This window comes from Formica exsecta, unplaced genomic scaffold (assembly GCF_003651465.1).
Source record: "Formica exsecta isolate Colony F162 unplaced genomic scaffold, ASM365146v1 scaffold451, whole genome shotgun sequence".
Classification (NCBI taxonomy): domain Eukaryota; kingdom Metazoa; phylum Arthropoda; class Insecta; order Hymenoptera; family Formicidae; genus Formica; species Formica exsecta.
Window position 1 is genome coordinate 623,909 of NW_021851748.1, and position 19,604 is coordinate 643,512.

General features: G+C 38.4%; 1 protein-coding gene across 1 annotated transcript in view; it reads left to right on the forward strand.

The window, feature by feature from the left end:
• LOC115240819 (fatty acyl-CoA synthetase and RNA processing-associated kinase 1) overlaps positions 1 to 6,918 on the forward strand; it is an 8,078-nt gene extending 1,160 nt beyond the window's left edge. The window contains exons 2-7 of the mRNA XM_029816194.1: positions 645 to 879; positions 2,069 to 2,330; positions 3,033 to 3,315; positions 3,883 to 4,071; positions 4,326 to 4,444; positions 4,523 to 6,918. Of these exons, the coding sequence (XP_029672054.1) occupies positions 814 to 879; positions 2,069 to 2,330; positions 3,033 to 3,315; positions 3,883 to 4,071; positions 4,326 to 4,444; positions 4,523 to 5,979 (2,376 nt within the window). The 5' untranslated portion in view covers positions 645 to 813 and the 3' untranslated portion in view covers positions 5,980 to 6,918. The remainder of the gene's footprint in view (positions 1 to 644; positions 880 to 2,068; positions 2,331 to 3,032; positions 3,316 to 3,882; positions 4,072 to 4,325; positions 4,445 to 4,522) is intronic.
• The last annotated feature ends 12,686 nt before the right edge of the window (positions 6,919 to 19,604 follow it).

Genomic DNA, 19,604 nt, shown 5'->3' on the forward strand with positions numbered 1-19,604 from the left:
AATTTTATATAATAATAATTTTAATATTGTAGTTTTTATTAATAAGTCGACGCATATTTTGCGAAGAAATGGAAGAAAGGTACTCGTGTACGTTTATTTTCATCGAATAAAAGATTGCCGGAAATCAGAAGTACTGCGTACAATTGATTTATTATTCATAAATATTTTGCAACGATCTTAAGTGTCAGCAAATCGGATAAATACGTCCGCTTTGCAATTACTAGAAATGTTTCGGAAATATTCATCTTATATCTATTGTCGACGATGCAATCTGCCAAATAATACATCTATACGGCGTGCGGATTCCTCGTGAAATTTGTAGCTTCTCTCGCCCGGCATCTTACGCAACGATTGTACACGGCATAAAAATACTAGCCGGCGTTCGACTCATCGCGAGATTCACCGATAGAACACACTCGTGAAATTGCGATTTCGGGTCATTAATGATTTCTCATCTCGGGAATAAAATCGCATCATTAGAGATTCTCATGCCATTCAATTCTATTCATCTCGTTATTGCGCATTTACATTGTGCCATTCGTGCAAATTTTGTCGCGCGATATATACCTACTATTGTAATCCTTATTAATATGCCTACATCGAGTCATAATGTGATTCTCATAAATCGATTTAATGTTTTGCAGATTTGGCTGCGTTTCAAGAAGCGGAATTTTTTTCAAAACGGGCCAATGACCGGTGAGATATCGCGAAATTTATAAACGACAGGATGTAACATCGCCGGTAATCACAATTGAATTCACATCGAATCGTGAAAGATTTTTTCGGTGATAAAAAAAGCGGTGGATTATCGAGATGAGCGGAATGAAGAAGGCGATCGGTGGATCCATTCACAGAATACGCGAGTTCGAGCTCGAGAAGGTAATGCGTTCTCTCTTCCTCTTCTATTTCTTATGAAAATCGCAATTGAATTTCGTTAATTCCGGTCGCTTCTTGTCGCGAATAAAGCCTAAACAACGGCGAGACGAAGCTTTTCCAGTTCCGAGACATTGAGATATCCCGAAATAGGATTCGGAAACGAGCAGTATTACATTATGCTCGCTCGACTAACGGCCATTCTCCTGCCTGGCATTGCACCAATGTTTTCCTAACGAAGGATCTATGATGACGAGGACGTTTGCGACCGTGATTCGTCGTCGCTCGCTTAGATTGCTTTGTGACTTTGTACATATTTAATACTGAATCAGACTCATAGTTTTCCAGTGATTACTTTCTTGATGATGACACAGAGTTTAAGAATTTGAGATTTATTCGACTAAAAGAGTAAAGTGTTTTTTTTTTTATATTTGATAATATAAGAATAATTTATGTACACATATTGTTAATAAAAAATATGAAAAAATTGATGTCATCTGATATTTAAAAATTAGTTAAACTTTATTCACAATTATAACTTTTATTATTATTTTTAATTTGATGAAAATTATTTTTGCATTAAGTAAATTAAAGTTTTATAATATTTATAATTTATTAATATTTATAGTTGACATTTAATCGTTTTTCAAAAAATAATTTTATTTTCTTAAGAAAACTCGCAATTTTTATTCATTTTTCACGCTTATCTATCCGTAAAACAATGATGTTTGCGTTGTAGTAAGATACGTGGTTCAATGGAACCATGTTAAGGGGAAACCGTCTTACAATTAGTCGCAGCGTGTCGAGCTCGCATTGGGATCGAAACGTGCGTTCGAAGCGTGCGTCTGAGTAAAAATAGATGTTGCGTAGAGATCGGCGTCGGGTAGAACACGTCGACGTTGTATTCAACGTGCGGCGGATAACGCATCGCCGTCGTGCTCGCGAGACTTCCCTACGTTTCCCTTCGGAGTTACATTTCCCTTGTGACCGTCGTGCGTGCTCGCGCTCGTATTCTTTGTCCCGAGGCTCCCGGAATCCTCAGTTATTCCAAAGCTCTCGGTTTCTCGGCTTTGAGTATCGGTTGCCTAGGCACCTTATTCGGGATTTCCCATTCGTACAGCAACGACGTGACTCTATCGATCACGGCCGCATTATGCAGGAAAGCGCCTCGAAAGCTAACCATTTTCTGGACCAGGTAAATCTGATAGACGAGTTCGACATCCTGCAGATCGTCGGCGAGGGATGGTTCGGCAAGATCTTGCTGACGGAGCATCGCAGCACGCAAACCGAGATGGTGTTGAAGGCGCTACCGAAGGCGTACACCGGCGTTTCGGACTTCTTTCGAGAATTTCATTATGGGTTACATCTGTCGGCGCACAGAAACATCATAACCACTTACGACGTGGCGTTCGAGACGGCCGGCTTTTACGTTTTTAGTCAGGAATACGCTCCGCTTGGTGAGAGAATTTTTATGACACTCGCTCGCACGTGCGTCTTGAATTCTTTTATATCTTACAGATCAATTGCGTTCGTTAAATTTTCACCTGCGAATTTTTGATGCAATAAATTTATTTTATTAAATTTATTTTATTATTTTTATTTATTTATTTTATTATTATTTTTTATAAATTTATTTTATTAGATTGAGAGTAAATAAAGAGAAACGTTTTAATTTCCGAGCAAACTATAACGTTTATTTCATTTTGACAGGTAGCTAAAATCATACGTGAATGTATCATAGCAAAGTTATTTAATTATGGCAATTAAAGACATATATTGTAGATCTAAAAAGAAAATCAATTAAAAGTATCTTCGCTGAAGAAAATAAGGTTTCATTGTCATTAAATTTATTATATGCTCCATTTAAAAATTAAAGAATTATTCATGATTTTATAAATACCTCTTTATTATTCGAATGAGCAAAATTAATCTTTATTTTCCTTGAAACGCGGAATAATAAGCTGTATTTAAGTATTCGCTGTATCATTAAACAATTACGATGTACAAATGACGAGATTAAACAATGGCTTCAAATAATTCAGCGATTATTTCGAGTAAGCGATAGTAATTACAAAGTGATTGTCGTTACAAAGAGCGAGAAAGTAGCACTCGCATTTGATACGCGAATACGTCTTAGTCGCGGTATCGTCGATTTTCAGGCGATCTCACGTCGAACGTGACAGAGACGGGGCTGGGCGAGCTTCACGCGAAGAGGGTGGCCAGACAGCTCGCTGCAGCGGTGCATCACATACACAGCCGCGAGCTGGTGCATCGGGATATCAAGCTCGACAACATACTCGTATTTCGCAGCGATTTCTCGCGTATCAAGCTATGCGACTTTGGCGAGACCAGGCGGGTCAACACCGTCGTGCGAAGGCACAACGAGTGGCTGCCGTACTCGCCGCCCGAGGTATTGCAGATCGACACTGACGAGACGTACAAGTAATTATACATATGCTGTGATTGACTATACGTCATTAATGTTACGCGGTATATATTTATGCTTTTGAAAGTATTTAAAAAAAAAGAAAGTCAAGACAGAAAGCAGGATATAAAATCAGCTGACTATTACTTTCGGGAAATATTATGATGATACTATTAAATATGAATACATTAGGAGAGGAATGTATAATCTCTTGTCAAATGTCAATCATATACATAGCTCTATCTTTTATTTAAGAATAAAAGATATAATACGTCAATATTTCTCGAAAATAATAGTCAGTTGATTTTATAGAGAAAGAAAGAAAATAAAAAACTCGAGCATATATCTCTTAAAATATATGCTCGAGTTCTTTACTTTCTTTTTGAAGACATCTCTTTTGAAGCTTCTGCAGTTTTTTCTTTTTAATACCCTGTTTAAACAAATGCACAATTTTTTGGTCGAATGTCAAGAGCGTGACATCGCGGGAAACAATTGTGCGTCGTATGAATGATATTTAATGTGTAGCTCTCATCGTCAGTTGCTAAAGATATATATTCTAACGGTGACGAACGGATAATTTTCAGAGCTCGCACGTCGCACGATGTCTGGCAATTCGGCATTGTCCTATTTGTTTGCTTGACCGGATGCCTGCCGTGGCAGAAGGCGGCATTGGACGATCCGCGCTACACAAGATATCAAAACTGGCACAACGCAACGCTCAACATCGCCAAGAAACCGAAATTATTTCAGCTGATCAGCTCGAGGGCGCAGAAGTGAGTTAACACTCAGAATCCAAGAGAATGCGAGATTAAGCGCCACATCGGCGTGCATTCCAAGTACACCTTTTATTCGATGCAATTAGTTATGACTGTTTATATTCTGGATTATTTTTCAATCTTTCATCAATTTTCGATCATTTTGTCAAATCGTCAAAAGTACTAATTATTTGTTATAATATAACAGAATTTATAAATAAATAAAAAGTTAATTTTAATTCGCTTTACATATATTTTAATATTTTTTGAAGATTGTTCAAGAGGTTGCTAGACCCGAAAGCTGAAAAGCGGCCGGCCAGCGTTTTGGAGATAAATAAATATTTGGAGGACAGATGGCTGGCAAAACTCGGAGTCGAAAAAGCATTGAACGGTGAATTGGCTTTGCATCGCGACATTGTTGACGATATATCGCAATGTCTTATGCGACGTTTCTTTTTTACATTCGCAGGCGGCGCCGACGAGAGAGATGAGCTCTGTCCGTCTATGTATAGTTTCCATAGTTCCTTGGAAGAGAAGAATCAACTCCTCCATACGCTCACGACTTATGGCATCGAGACGACGGTGGACCATTCGAAGAAAAAGGATCGCATCAGGGAGTGGATACAAGCCAGCGCGATCGTCGAGGAGACCGAGGGAGACGAGTCGGATATGTACGAGGACTCGGAATTCTATGAAGATGAGGATGGGGACAACGACAGGAACGAGAGTGAAGAGGCAGAGCCGGTCCCCATGAGAGGCAGACATTTCCCGGAGAGGCGTCCGAGCGCCACGACGAACGATCTTAGAAAGAGAAGAGGCAACCGGGTCGCTCCGGTCCGAAAAGCCGCGTCGAAAAACAAAGTGGCCGTAAAGCCCGTCGAAAGGAAAATACCCTTTGCTCCTCAAGTGGCCGAGGAGCGAAAAACGATCGCGCGCTTCGCCAGTTTCCCCAACGGCGATCCAAGTCTTGCCGCTGTGAGAAATGGCAGCGATCAAACCCGCGATCTCACCACGACCAATCTTACCTCCGACGTATCGTCAACGACGAACAATTTACCCCCCGGCGATCTTCGATCTTCCGTGCTCAGCGCCAATGGCCGAAACGTCAGGAATCCCGCGAAAACTAACGTTGATAGTCCCCGAGATGAATTACCGATCACTACTTCCTCGGCTGAACGATCACCGCCGAAAATTACATCGGGCGATCCGGACGCGGTTAAAGCCAGAGTTGAAAGTAGAGTACCGATGAGCCCGCAAATCCCAGTCAGGAAGAATCGAGCTCACACCGCGCCATTTCCGGACGCGCGATCGGCCGAGAATCGAAATCGAGAATCGGCGAGGAGGGCGCAATCCGCGACAGTTTTGCAAACACCGGAAACCAATGATGGCCCATCTCCGCCTCGAACATCAACGAAGACATCAACGAGGACGTCGCCGCATCCGATGACACTTCGAACGGACAATACACCCGTCGCTACGTCATCGACTTCGCGAACGGCTAGATCAGCCGCTCCGCCGGTCGTTCGGACTGATAGAGCACCCGGGATGTCGATAACGGGTAACGCGATTCCAGCCGAGCCCCAGCATCCGAATAGCGTTCTTCCTAGCCGAGTTGAAGGCTCGCCGCCGAACGTGACGCAAATTACGACGCCGACAAACGCTCTGGCTATATCAACCGCCTCTCACTTGGCAATACAGAGCTTCAACGCTCTGCAGAGTATCGCGGGCACATCCTCGTCACCCTCGCCGGCAAATTCGTCGTCGAATGTAAATAAATCCGGTCAACAGATCGAGGAGATGACCATGACTTACGGCAAAGACGCATATGAACACTACGGTATCGCTCAGGGTGCTTTACTACCAATGAGACTCAATATCGTCAGGCAAGACTCTACTGGTAGTGGCAATCGATCTGCCAGCAATTGAGATACAAACCAAAAATGATCGGATTATCCTTGAGACCGATGGTAGTTATTCACGCAAATTAATTGCAACGAAACTGATCGAATATTATCAGTGTACTCGAAGATATATATTTCGCGGGAAATATGTTTCCTAAAGAGATTCAACGCGAATGAAGAGAACGAGGAGACGAAAATATTTCAAGCAACATTAAATATGCAAATTATTATGCAATAATTTCCATAATAACGTTGATATCGTTATGAATTGTTGCTTCAGAAATTGCCAAGAATTTTGTCGGAACGCGTTAATATAAGATACTACGATGTTCAGGTAAAATATAAAGCTGTTACGAGAATAACATTATAACAGGATCGCACGTTGTACAGACGAGAACATCACGTTATGTGCATCATACTTCATTAGTTTCAAGGGATACTTATATTGCCACGTGTCGCTCGCTTCATCAAGCATAACGGGATAAAATTAGCGTCTCGAAAGAGATGCACCATGCAAGAATGTCGCCGAAGCCGTTAGCTGCTATCGTTTTCGATGGTGTGAAAAACGACGAAGAAATTTTATCGTCCACAACGCGAGTATTTTTTCAACAGTTCCATTCTTTTAATATGAATCTATTGATATTCACGATAATGATATTATACAATCGGTTATATTTCTTTGGCAACAGCGTATAAAGGAAGATATGATTCGCGGAATGTGAATTAATTGAATATATGTATATGTGCTTTTTGTGATAGTAGAGATCATATAGTGTGTACCATTGAATATAAGCTTAATAAATATTGAAAGATGCGTGACACACGTGAAAATATGTACTGGAAATATACGTAAAGCGATGATTTGTGTACTACTATTACCTACAGTCATATTATCATCGAAATGTGATACTTATTATTTCAATATGTTATTTATTTTTCGTATTAAAAAGTTTATGTTACTCTATTATATGTTATCTTGCACAATAAATTGTTATATATTTCGCTCGCGTATTAAATTAGCAAAAATAATAAAACGAGATATATATATGTAGTATATCGTTGGACGTTTTATGGAGAGACAATGTTTGAATAAATTATACCACGGACCATTTGTAGAACTGTCAAATTTCATTTTCTGCCATTTTTGAAACAGACTAACAAAAAAAAGCAATTAGTCTGTGATGTACATTTGTATCAGCAACTTTTCGATACACGATCGTTTATAATCGACGATACTTTTGCTGGCGTACGATACTGAGGTAAAGAAATACATCTTTAATGCCACGTCGTTAATTAGTTACTGTAGGTGTTTGATATTATCTGATTTATGAGCGGCGGCAGCCGTGACTATTAGATAAGCTTCCTTCGACGGCGAATTCCGCTTAAACTCCAAACTGCGTCGTCGCAGAGCGAAAGAGAGAGAGAGACATCGCGGCTATTAGCGTCTCTCGAGGAGAGCGAGGTCGACATAAGGGTGGGTCGTGGGTAAGGGAGGGAAGGACGAAGTGGCGGAACGATGGGGCGAAAGGACCACGAGAGGGTGCGCGTTTGGCGATGTGGAAATAATTCGCCGGGTGGATCGTGGCACGAATTAATTAAGAGATATGTAAGTAGCGCATATTGCGCAAGAGGCGCCATTACTGTCATCTTTGACGCCAAGAAGTAACGCGGCGACGTGCGAAAGATACGGAGGACCGCGAGGCGCGGAGGATAGGCAATTTGTTGTTTATCGTCGGGAACTAACTAGCGGTATATTGCGACACGAACGACGGCAACTCGGAACTTTCCCGACGCGTGCGTTAATTATTATTTAAGTTTAACGTTACTCATGGAATTATTAATTGACGTTTTTAATAACGCGCGCGATATTAATATCGTCAGTTTCTAAACATTGTGGATTGTAAATTAATTAATTTTTACTAGGATATTACTTAATTAATTAATAAATAGAGCTTATACATTATAAGCTATACGGTTGCTTTAGTAACGTATCCTTCTGACAGAATCAATGTGGGATGCTAGACAAGCCTAACATTTTGGACTACACGAAGCTGCCAAATAATTATCTGTCATACCTCGTGTCCGTTCACGAATATAGTCATGACTGTCCTTGATACGTCATCAAATACAGCTGTTAACGTAGCTGACCGAAGATCCCGTCGCTCTGCCGAGCGTCACGCTCGACACCTTTGCTATCGGTCCAAAAGCCATGCGGATGAAAATTGATGAAACCACAATTGGTGTTAATGGCGTACCACAACTTCCCCCTCGTTGTTACCATCCAACAACCTTCTGCATCCTCGTTACGTCGCTTTCGACATCTATTTCGGGATCGATCGGATTTGTTTCGAAGTCAGGGATCCGCGCGCGTAGCCCGGTCCATGAGGATGTATGAATCTGTAATCGTTAATGATGTGTTAGTAATAAAATCAATTTTCTTTTATAATTTTTACGTATATCTTTACAATTTACTTCGCACGTCAATTTTAATTCAGAGCAAGTGATTAAAAGATTAATTTTACATATTTTACATTTTTTTAGATTATTAATTTTACGATTCAAATAATAACTATTATTGCATATACAGGGTGTTTAAAAAAAACATTTAATATTTATATGTAAATAGGACACACTATACTGAATAAAAAAAAAACCTTAGTAAATATAGGTCGAAAGTTCAACGTGCATGCTCAACATGCAACGTGAGAAGAAGATAATCTGTCTAAATCTTTATCTCGATATTTACAGAAGGTGTTCCACATGTCCTCTTTCCATTTCCATACACGCTTGGCATCTTCTTCTTACAGATCCGCAATCGCCGGTCGATGACAACTGACTGATGGCCGGTGAAATCTTCTGTTATGAAATATGTATGGAAATTGAATGAGGACATTCAGAACGCGGTTTATAAACACTGAGGTAAACATTGCATACGACACATAGAAGCCAGTAAGTCAATCATGATGCTAACATACAAAAATGTTTATATCTTAGAAACGGTTGAGCTTTCGACCTATGTTTACTAAGGTTTTTTTACTCAATATGGTGTCTCCTATCTACCATATAAATATTGAATAGTTTTTTTTTGAACCTGTATATGTACATTTCTTGAGAAAAACAGAGGGAGATTTTCTATTCTTTTCTTACTCATTATTAAAAAATATTAAATTCTTAAAATATTTCAGATAAGCGTATATGGTGGTAAATTATAACCTAATAATATAGAGATAACTTTTGTCGTTATCAACAATTCAGAAAAATTCCTGTTTTTATGTTAAATGCGCTACAAGTTATTATTTCGATAAATTAAAGAAATTATACACTCACATGTCACATATCTTCGTTTTATCAATTATATTCTTCTTCTTATTTTAATCGCCATAATACTTGGCAAACTTTATGTTTTCGCATCGTTAGTGATATATTAGACTATATTTAATTAACTAAAGAAGCCAAAGTTGTAAGAAAAATATATACACGCATATTTTTTAAGAAAATAATTAATACATGATGCATATATATTTCATTAATGAATATTCAGTTTGCACGTGTGTGATAAATATCAGAATATCTAAATCTACGAATATATGCCATGTGGTCGGGTATGAATTTATCATGATGATATTCGCATGGGAAGACCTCGAGCAGGCGAAATATTAGCTTTGAGAAAAAGGACCTTTCTGTCGCGGAGAAAAATCGTCATAATACTAGGCTAAAACTTTATATTTTTATCATTTAATGATATATTAGACTATACTTAACTACAGAAGCCAATCTAACAAAATGTAAGAAAAATATATACGCGCATATTTTTAAATAAAATAATTAATACACGACCCATGCGTGTCTTATTTATTATATATATATGTCACGTGGTCGGGTATGAGTTTATCATAATGATATTCGCACGGGAACACCTCGGGCAGGCGAAGTATTAGCTCCGAGAGGAAGGACCTTTCCGTCGCGGAGAAAAACGGCCGATCTCACGCGGGGAATGCATGCTCGCGCGCACGTTGCAACGTTACCCGACACGTGGGACGTGACGAGAGAGCGTATTAATCGTTTATGGAGCGTGCAAATGCAAGCAACACTGGCCCGCGACCCCATCGCTCTCGGCTTAGCTCCCCCCGCGCCGGATTTCGCCAGGGGTTCGTCATCCTCGTCGGCGCTCGAAATCGGATCAAATCGAAAGCAATCATCGTGCACCGATTGCCGGCACCGGGTACCCGGCGACCCCCGTCGCTAATTCGAAATGCGGTATTTCGTATTTGTCACCGGTCGCCGAAGTCGCCGACGTTTTTTAACGTGAATTAAAACGCGTTCGTCGTGAGATACGATAATAATCCCGACGAGTATTATAATCGTCGTAAAGTCGACATACCCCGAGCGGAAGACGCGTCTCGCTCTCTTTTACGATGCAAGCGACATAAAATATATCGACGAGCAAATTCCAGTCGAGCGAGTTTATTTCGCTCGTCACACTCCCTGCTCTCGCGCGCGTCTTCTTTTCCTCTCCGTACGTTTCCTGCCTGTGCTGATGACAACCGGGTGTCGGATTACCGTCTTCCATTTCTACGTAGGTGTTCGAAGGGCTGAATTAATCCCGGGCAGACTTTCGAGTCTGATGGCTAAGTCGCTGTCGAAGGCTCGGAATACCAAAGACAGGGTAGAACTTACGATGGCGCGAGAAATCCAGGTCCAAGTTTCCCGTACGAACTCCATTAGGACCAGGCTCATCTTACGCCATGACTCTTGTCTCGAGTAGGGTCTTGCAATTATTGTACACTCATTAATGCGGGTATCGTTACGGTTAGTATTGCAACATTAGTTTCCTTCAGTCATTTGAGATACGTCACTCTAATTAATTATATCCATATCCCGGGTATAAACGTTATTGTTTTCTTTTTAATTACAAGTACGTCAAGTAAATATCTCGACATTTCTTTAATTAGGAAACTCGAAGGCGGAGAGAAGGGATTGCCCTCGTTCCCTGACTGTGACGTTGCACAGCTACGCTGTGAACGTCTTTATATACGAAACGGAAGCGGATGTGAGTCTCCTTCCGTGTATTCTGGCAAACTCGCAGACTCGATGAAAGCGTTTCAAACATGTGCGAGCACATATATAACGGGCAATCCCTAATCGCCAACTTTTTTCTAGTCCTCCCGTTCTTTCACGTTGCGAGAAGAGGACATCGATTGCAGTTTATCCCGAGAAGCCGAACGACCGATTGATCGTGCGTGAAATGGAATTGCTCTCGGGCACGAATGTAGACAAATATTGATGAGATGAAAATTGAATATCAATGTCCTGTTAAGTTTCATACGATATTTTAGTTATCCAATTTGTAATACAAAAGCGTTCGCGTGTACGTCGAAATTTAATATTCATTTAAATAATATCAATATTATGGCAATACAAAATGCATATCGATGTTCTTGCGAATATGTACTATCATTTCGGGAGGACAATTAATGAATAAATGTAGCATTGCTCAAACTGTGTGGCATTATCGAATTAACAAATTTCCACGTCGCATAGTATGCAATTAAATGTATAAAATTACCGAAGAATGAAATATTTTCAATGGGGTGGATATACAGATTTGTTATATATCTATCAAACATCATTGTAAAAATTACATATTTAAAATCCAAATTTAAACAATAAATAAAATATCATAAGAAAATCTAAGTAATTAATTATTATTCGTAAACAAGTACCCTATTGGAAAAAGTCTTATAAATATTGTACCACCATAGTAAAAATTACATATTTAAAATCCAAATTAAACAATAAACAAAATATCATAAGAAAATCTAAGTAATTAATTATTATTCGTAAACAAGTACCCTATTGGAAAAAATCTTATAAATATTGTATCCGCTCGCGCGATCGATCAAAGGCCATCTCGTCTATTTGCGAAGAATCGTTTCCGTCGCTGCTTTGACGTTTTTGTCGTTCCGTAATTGACTTAGTCAGAAGTTCGCTAAAACGATACAGCACGATTCTGCGCGTGTACAATATCGTCGGCTTTCGGATTTATTTGGAAAAAAAAGGTAGTCGCGCGCACATGAGACGCTGCTGGCTAAAACCGTACCCGCCGTGTGTGGGCGTCGTAACTATGTAGCGTGTTCTGCACTAACAGGTTCGTTATGGTTCGCGCACGTGAAGTGCGGATCGCCAAACGGCGTTGTAAATTCATCTCGATAATGCGGCCGCGTAGTAACGCATCTTACCTCGTAAGGCACGGCCGACTGCGTGTGACTAATATACTTTATATCGCTGTTGTCGGCCGGAATAAGTCTTAATACGCTTAACGCGGTTTATGCCACGGAATTTTGACAATTGTACGTGAGAATAAAATTCTTTTTCTCGAAGAAAAATTAACGTTTTGTCACGCGTCGCATCTCTAGCTATAATAGTTATTATATTTTTCAAAATGATTTTTTCCTGTAAGACTAAATAAAATAAGTACTAGAGATATGTAATAAGAATTAGTATTTTATTATACAAAATATAAGAGAAATTTTACAAAATAAAATAATAATTATAAAATTGTTTTAAAACTTTTTTAATTTTTTTCCATTTGTGTAAGTTTTCGATAAATAAATATATGTAAAAATTTAAATGTTAATTGGATGTGTTAATCGGGCTTTGGGACATCATTCTTTATTAATATAAGGCATTATTCACGATATATGCAATTGCACTCGTGCGATCGTATAATCCTCGATACAGTCCTTGCGACGCCTTCATTGTGCGTCATCGAACAATATGCGGGCGGCCTCCCAGGGTAAGAAAAAATTAGCATACTTTGGCGAGATACATATCAGGAACACCCAGAGGGTTACAGTGTTCAACTGTCGCCACCCTCGAATAACCGTGTTGCAGTGCACGATAAAATATCACACAGGACATGTAGCGCATATGCGAACATACTTCGTTACGCTTTATTTTCCCTCTGCTCCGCCAAGCAGAAATTATCAGTTTCTAAATAAACTCGAATATTTTGGTTACGCCATATATAAATGACGACAGATATATACAAGTGCTTTATACGGATTATAATTTTCCACATAAAACTATACGTCAGTTTTGTGGCAAACGCGAACACTCTCTATAGTTTCGCGGATTTCGCCGTTTCGTGCTGCTTTCCTGAGAGATTTGGCGTATTTATTTATACATATATTATACATTTTGTGGTGGGGTAGACCTAATTTTCAGGATAAATGTCCTCTCGTAGCATAATAATCAGCTTAATCGGTCTATTATTGCAGAGGCAGATCTTAAAAATATCGGTTAATTCGATCCGCGTTATGTAAATTGAAATTAAATTATTCTTATTATAATCTAAAAAATATATATAATTTAATAATATAATTACATATTTTTATTGAATAAAAGTTCCTAACAAAATAATATTTATGCCAAATTTTATCAATCTTCCTCAAATTTTCCTCAACAAGAATTAGATTGATGATTTATCAGTTTTTAATTCAATCTTAAATTACAAGAACCTTGACGATTAATAAAATCAAAATTAAAACAAAGGAATTTGATTAAAATAAAATGTTTTAAACATCAATGTTAGAACTATACTAAATAAATTTTGTAGCACACACGAAACAATCTCTATAATTTCGCGGGTTTCGCCGTTCCGTGCTGCTCTCCTGGAACGCGAGATTTGGCGCATTTACCTCTCGCAAATCGATCCATAACGAGATGTCGGTGACCGAAGCACGTCGGAACGTTCCGGAGCTGGACGGTCGAAAAACACAACGATATTACAACCGGGATTCTAGGTTACGACGCGACGGACAGACGCCCTTGTGAAAATATTGTTTCAACGCGTCGAGACTTCGCGGGCAGGCTCATATTATTTCAGGGCCTAAACGACGAGGCTTCTTCTTTGTTGGCATTAACGTCGCCATCTAATATCAGGCCTAAACGCTATTCGTCCGACAATGCGCGATGATCGGATAGGCGGAAGTCGCGTATTCATTATGAGATAACACATGTGCCTTTTCTTTCAGAGAATAAGTAGAGGGATGTCAACTCTCTGATTTCATTTAATTTTTCATAACTGTTTTTTTTTATTTAGTAAATTTAATGTAAAACTGCATGCTATACTTGTCTCTCTCATTCTTGATATCGTAAATATAATTAGAAAATGATTTTCTCTAAATGCATGCCGAATGTTTTGCTGTGAATGCTTGTGATTATATTCATACGCTTCTTTGATATTGCACAAGTTAAATGGAAACAATTATTTAATTAATGCGACCTTAATAATAACGGAGGAGTTAGTCATCGACGTGCATTTAAGAACAGACAGAGACTGTCCTCTCTCCGTTTAATTGCTTCCAGAATGAATTAATCATGAGGGATCAGCGGCTGCCAATCTCCTTTCTCGCAATTGCAACGAGGATTAATGCTCTAGACTGATCTAATTTAGAAGGATTTTTCGCCGAAAGGTATCGACATATATATATCGTTTTAGGTAATCTGTGAGTTCTGCGAATACAAACGAACGGGAGAGAATGATATTCTCGGGAATTTTCAATCGATCGTTGTCCGGGTCGACGCGACGTCGACCTTTAAAGAATCATATTGCACACTCCGGTTGTGTATCATTACTCTTCATATATTATTACCGCGGAGATTGATTTCGCGGAGAGAAAAACAAATCGAACCGCCGCTATCGCGGCGGCCGCGCGCGACCTTTGCCATTGAGACAAGAGCTGCTTGTGCATTCTGAAGCGATATGTACAGGGTGTTTCAAATATATTATCCATTCATAGATTCTATGTTAATTTTGTGAAGTATATGTTTGAAAAAAATTTGGTGAAAAAAGCAAAGAATTATATTTGTCATAAATTTATAAAAAATATCTAGTTTCATTTTACAAATCTTGATATTGAATAAAAAAATATAACTTTTTTACTAATTTTGTGCATGGCAATTTATGTTTTTATCTCATCACATGTTTCAATTTTAATATTTAATTTCCAAAAGTGATTTCGTATTCCACAAAAAAAAAAATTGATTAAAGAATTGTCAATCGAGAGAAATAGCGGTGATTCTACGATACCCTGTATATATGAGCACATAATGAATGTATGAATGCAAATGCAGTCGGTTGGCCGATACCCGATATCGCCAATGAAACCTCGATTTTATGACTCCGCGGAGTCGATATAGCGCTATTATGCGACGTTCTTCTCTCTCCCTCGAAAAATAATAATTCACATTCGATCGACTTGAGATGACAACAACGGTGAACGTTTATTTCAATAACGAGGCACGATAAACGTCGACATCTCGCGAATCGCAACTAAAATTAATTATTAACCAATGAGCGAATTATAAAATGAACTGGTCATCGAAAAGAACGAGAAGTGATATTTCCATGTCGCTGAGTAATACAAACCGAAATGACTGCGTTATTAATTATTATTAGATTTCCTTCTAGCATGAAATGTTGGTTGTAAACATTTTATCAGATTTTCAATCATAATATTATTTCGAGAGATTTATCTGTGTGTTATCTTGTTTTTCATATCAGCTTAAACTTAAATGATTACGAATTTTTTAAATATCTTTTGCTGCAATTGATTTAAAACACTATTAAAAATAGCTTAAAAAATAAAATATAATAAATAGATCTTAAATATTCTCGTAAATAAGTTAGATCAATAATTCGAACGAGATTTAGATTAATCATAAAATGTAAATGAATCTGCCAGAGAATTGATTATATTCTTTAACATAACTAGCATCGCCCCATCAATAGTATAAAAAGAAATCATGAGATGCACTAATAATTTTACATAAAAAATCTCGAACAGCTTTATTTGCATAAGATAAAAGCTAATTTCCTATGATGTAATGAAGGATCATTTGAAACGTTTACGATACTGCGACGATTTAATTAGAAGCAGTTTGTTATTCGACCAATTGATTTAACAACAATTATGAACAGCTGCGAGAGAAAGAAAGAAAGATCCTTGTCTCTTGGCCCAAGCAACCAGACTGTAAACGCATAATGCTCGAAGTGAACCATAAATTTGAACCGCAACCCTTCTCCGCCAGTCCGTCTCCTTTCGCTTCAGCCCCATTGCACGGTGACTCACGTTATGGGGGTGATTCGCCCCTGACTTGGCTGGCGACGTGCCCGATGCAGTCGTTGTCTTCTTTTTCTTATCGATAAGGTTGCGCGAAGAATACGAAACTTTGTAACGTAGCGGTAACTTCGTAAATTGTATAAAAGAATCGGAATATTTCCTCTTTAAAATACACAAGTTATCTAACAATAAGTCATATTAAGACTGTGTTATATGAATACTGTAAAATAAATTAATTTGAATAAAAATGTCACTCTTTTTTTAAGAACAATAATAAAAAATAATCGCAACAAATAAAAATATATAAATGTTATCAGTAATCATTATATGTATACATAAAAAAAAATATCTATAAATAAATCGTTGTTTTACCTAGCAAAGGTGAGAAAGGCAGATTCGTTTTTATCCGTGAGATGCAAAGCGTCGATGTGGATACGCCACGCCCTCCAGCATCGCGCCAAGGGGCGAGGAAAACTGGAGTAAGAAAAACGAACGACGCCAGGGTGGGAAAGGGGAAACCGTCGTCGACGAGAGGAAGTTGGAAAGCACAACTGAGACGCAAGGAAATTAAATAATAATAAAATGTATTAAAAATCGTATACATTTTGAATATACGCGTATGTATATACACGCGGACGTGTGTGCATATATATATACACATATATATACTATATATATATATATATTATCTTTATATTTTTTTGCAACCTACCGAGAGACGGCGGTCGATTTTTTTTACATCTACGGATTACTATGGCAACGTAAAAATTGTACAAAGCGACCGATGGCGGCCGCGTGTGAAACTCGTCGCGCAAGTCAGAACGTAAAAATGCTTGAACGAGGAAAAACGCACGGATGAAAACTAAAGAAGGGAGGCAACAGAGAGAGGCTTCGATATGGTATATCGCGCTTCGGCGAAGCACGGAGAATGTTGCGGAACGACGATTTTTACGTTTCTCGATGAGAACACGTGTTCTCGAAACACACACTCGTGATACACACAGTATTCTCTTTTTTATTGACAATTAGTGTGACAAAAAGTAGCTTACAAATACTTATAAAGACTCCTTCTCATATTGATTTCTCTAACATCACTTCTTGATAGATCCGTTCGAAGATCTCTCAAATATCCGCGGGAGAGAAACCGCCTTTCCAGTATGTATTTTTCCATTCAAGACTCGCATTCTGACACTTTCCTTTCTTTTCTTCTCTCCTACTTTCATCAAGCAATGTCAACTATTCCCCCCCTTTCCTCTCCCTTATCGGTTATGTATTGGCGTGATATGTGAATACTAATTATAAGACGTCTTTACTCCCGCTACTCTATAACATTACTATTACGCGTGTATGTTCCATTTTGGCAGAGATTCCCGTCAAAGATACGACGGTTAACATATTTAAGTTGGATGAGGCAGTTTTCGTTTTTCAGTCCTTTCACTTTTGTGCACTCCCAACATCCCATAAAGAAATACAGTGGACAGTGATTTAAAATTGTCATGCCACATCTCTGTTCTCATCTTTAATTATGAACAATTAAACTTTACATTATTACATATTATAATATTTTGATGGAATTTGAAAAACCCAAAGTACGATAAATATATTATCTAAAATTCTCGTTCAAATATTGTCGTATAATTTACTTCCAATATATTCGATTGTAGTTTTATTACGAGATGCCATATATATAGAGATCCCTGATTTAAATTTTCTCTCTACAATTTCCGATACTAGAAAAAATTCTGGAGTTGCGATATTGCTAGTGACAAGACGCCGTCACATGTATAATATGTATTTAAGGGCTGTTACTTCCGTTATATCTCGCGCGTAATCTCACGCTTGGGGGCTACTTCTAGATCGTCGAGATTTACATGAGAATGACATACGCGCGCGCGCATAATTTTCTTCTATCTACTACGTTCGGGGGTGCATGTAGATTTCCTTTCGCGCTCCTTCGCGCCCGCCGTAAGGCAAGCTATTAGGCAAGCTCCCTTTATTTCGCATATCGTTCACCCTTCGCGACACGTACGCAAAGGAGCCGATCACCGCACGAAGTGTAGTAAGAATAAAAAAACATCCCGCCTCTCTTTTTCTCTTCGTTATATATCATCGGTTTTCTATGAAGATCATAACTTGGTGTAGGAAAACGCGACAAGAATCTGTGACACGTTCTTACTTTACAGTACAAAAATGTTCGAGCTAATACATCGATGTGTTAAATTATATTGTGTGATCTTCGCGAGGCAAACCTATATATGTATACTTATATATGTATTACACATTTTGTGAATGCATACTGTGGACCTAGTTTTCATGACGATCGTCCCCTCGTGGCATAATGACGCTTGATCGGTCTATTATTGCGGAAGCAGATCTTAAAAATATCGATTAATTCGAATCGTGTTATGCAAACTGAAATTAAATTATTTTTATCATAAACTAAAAAATATATATATATATAACTTTATATATATAATTTGATAATATAGTTACATACTTATTGAATAAAAGTTCTCAACAAAATAACATTTATGCCAAATTTTATCAACCTTCCTCAAGCTTTAATAAACAAAGTTAGATTGATGATTTATCAGTTTTTAACAGTTCGATCTTAAATTAGAAAAACGACGATTAATGAACTCTAAATTAAAACAAGGAAATATTTCTGATTAAAATAAGATCTTTTAAACATCGAAGAGAGAGAAAGATTGAATATTATCTGTCTCGAGAAAAGTTGGCAAAAGCGGCGGATTCCAGTTTGGCTTGACAACTGGCATAAAGCATCTCAATTAGCAGACTTTATATCGAGTGCGACAACTTTTGGCTGAGGGCTTGTGGAAGGATACAATGTGTAACGCTTGCCAGGAGCACGATCGTCCTCGCGTCAACACCCTACAACATATCTGACGACCGTTTTATTTACAGCATCAATTAACACCTAAGAACAATATTTACAATAGTCCATCCCGCTTACTCTAACGTCTGTCCTGTACACTCGCTTTTGCCCATCATCGCGCGTTTACCGCGAACGACGGCAGCTTGCTTTCACTGGAGATACTTTCAGAGTTTCGCGACTCCTTTCGATTGCGAGGAGTGACGAAGAATTGGTATGAAAAGAGCCCGGACATAGCACGCGCGACATCGAGGATAATAGCATTTTTCTCCCTTTCAGGAGAGGAAAAAGCAGGCTGCCGCTTTTCGCGTCGCATCCGTATGTGTACATTTCCGACATGGCTTTTTATGGCTAGATTAGATAAATAGACGAGACGAGATACACGTTAGACGGACACATTAACGGGCTTTACGAGCACCGCTTTTACGAGAAGAAGATGTAAGAAAGATTAAAGAGAGATAGATAGATACGGATATAAAGACAGATCAATCTATCGACACCACGTTCATTGCTATCGTGCGCACGCGTGTACGTTCTCGCGTGTCACTAAGTTTTTCTTCTAAATCACAATCTCACTATACCGCGGCACTCGAGCGATCCTTCCTTTCAATTATATATAAAAAAAAAAAA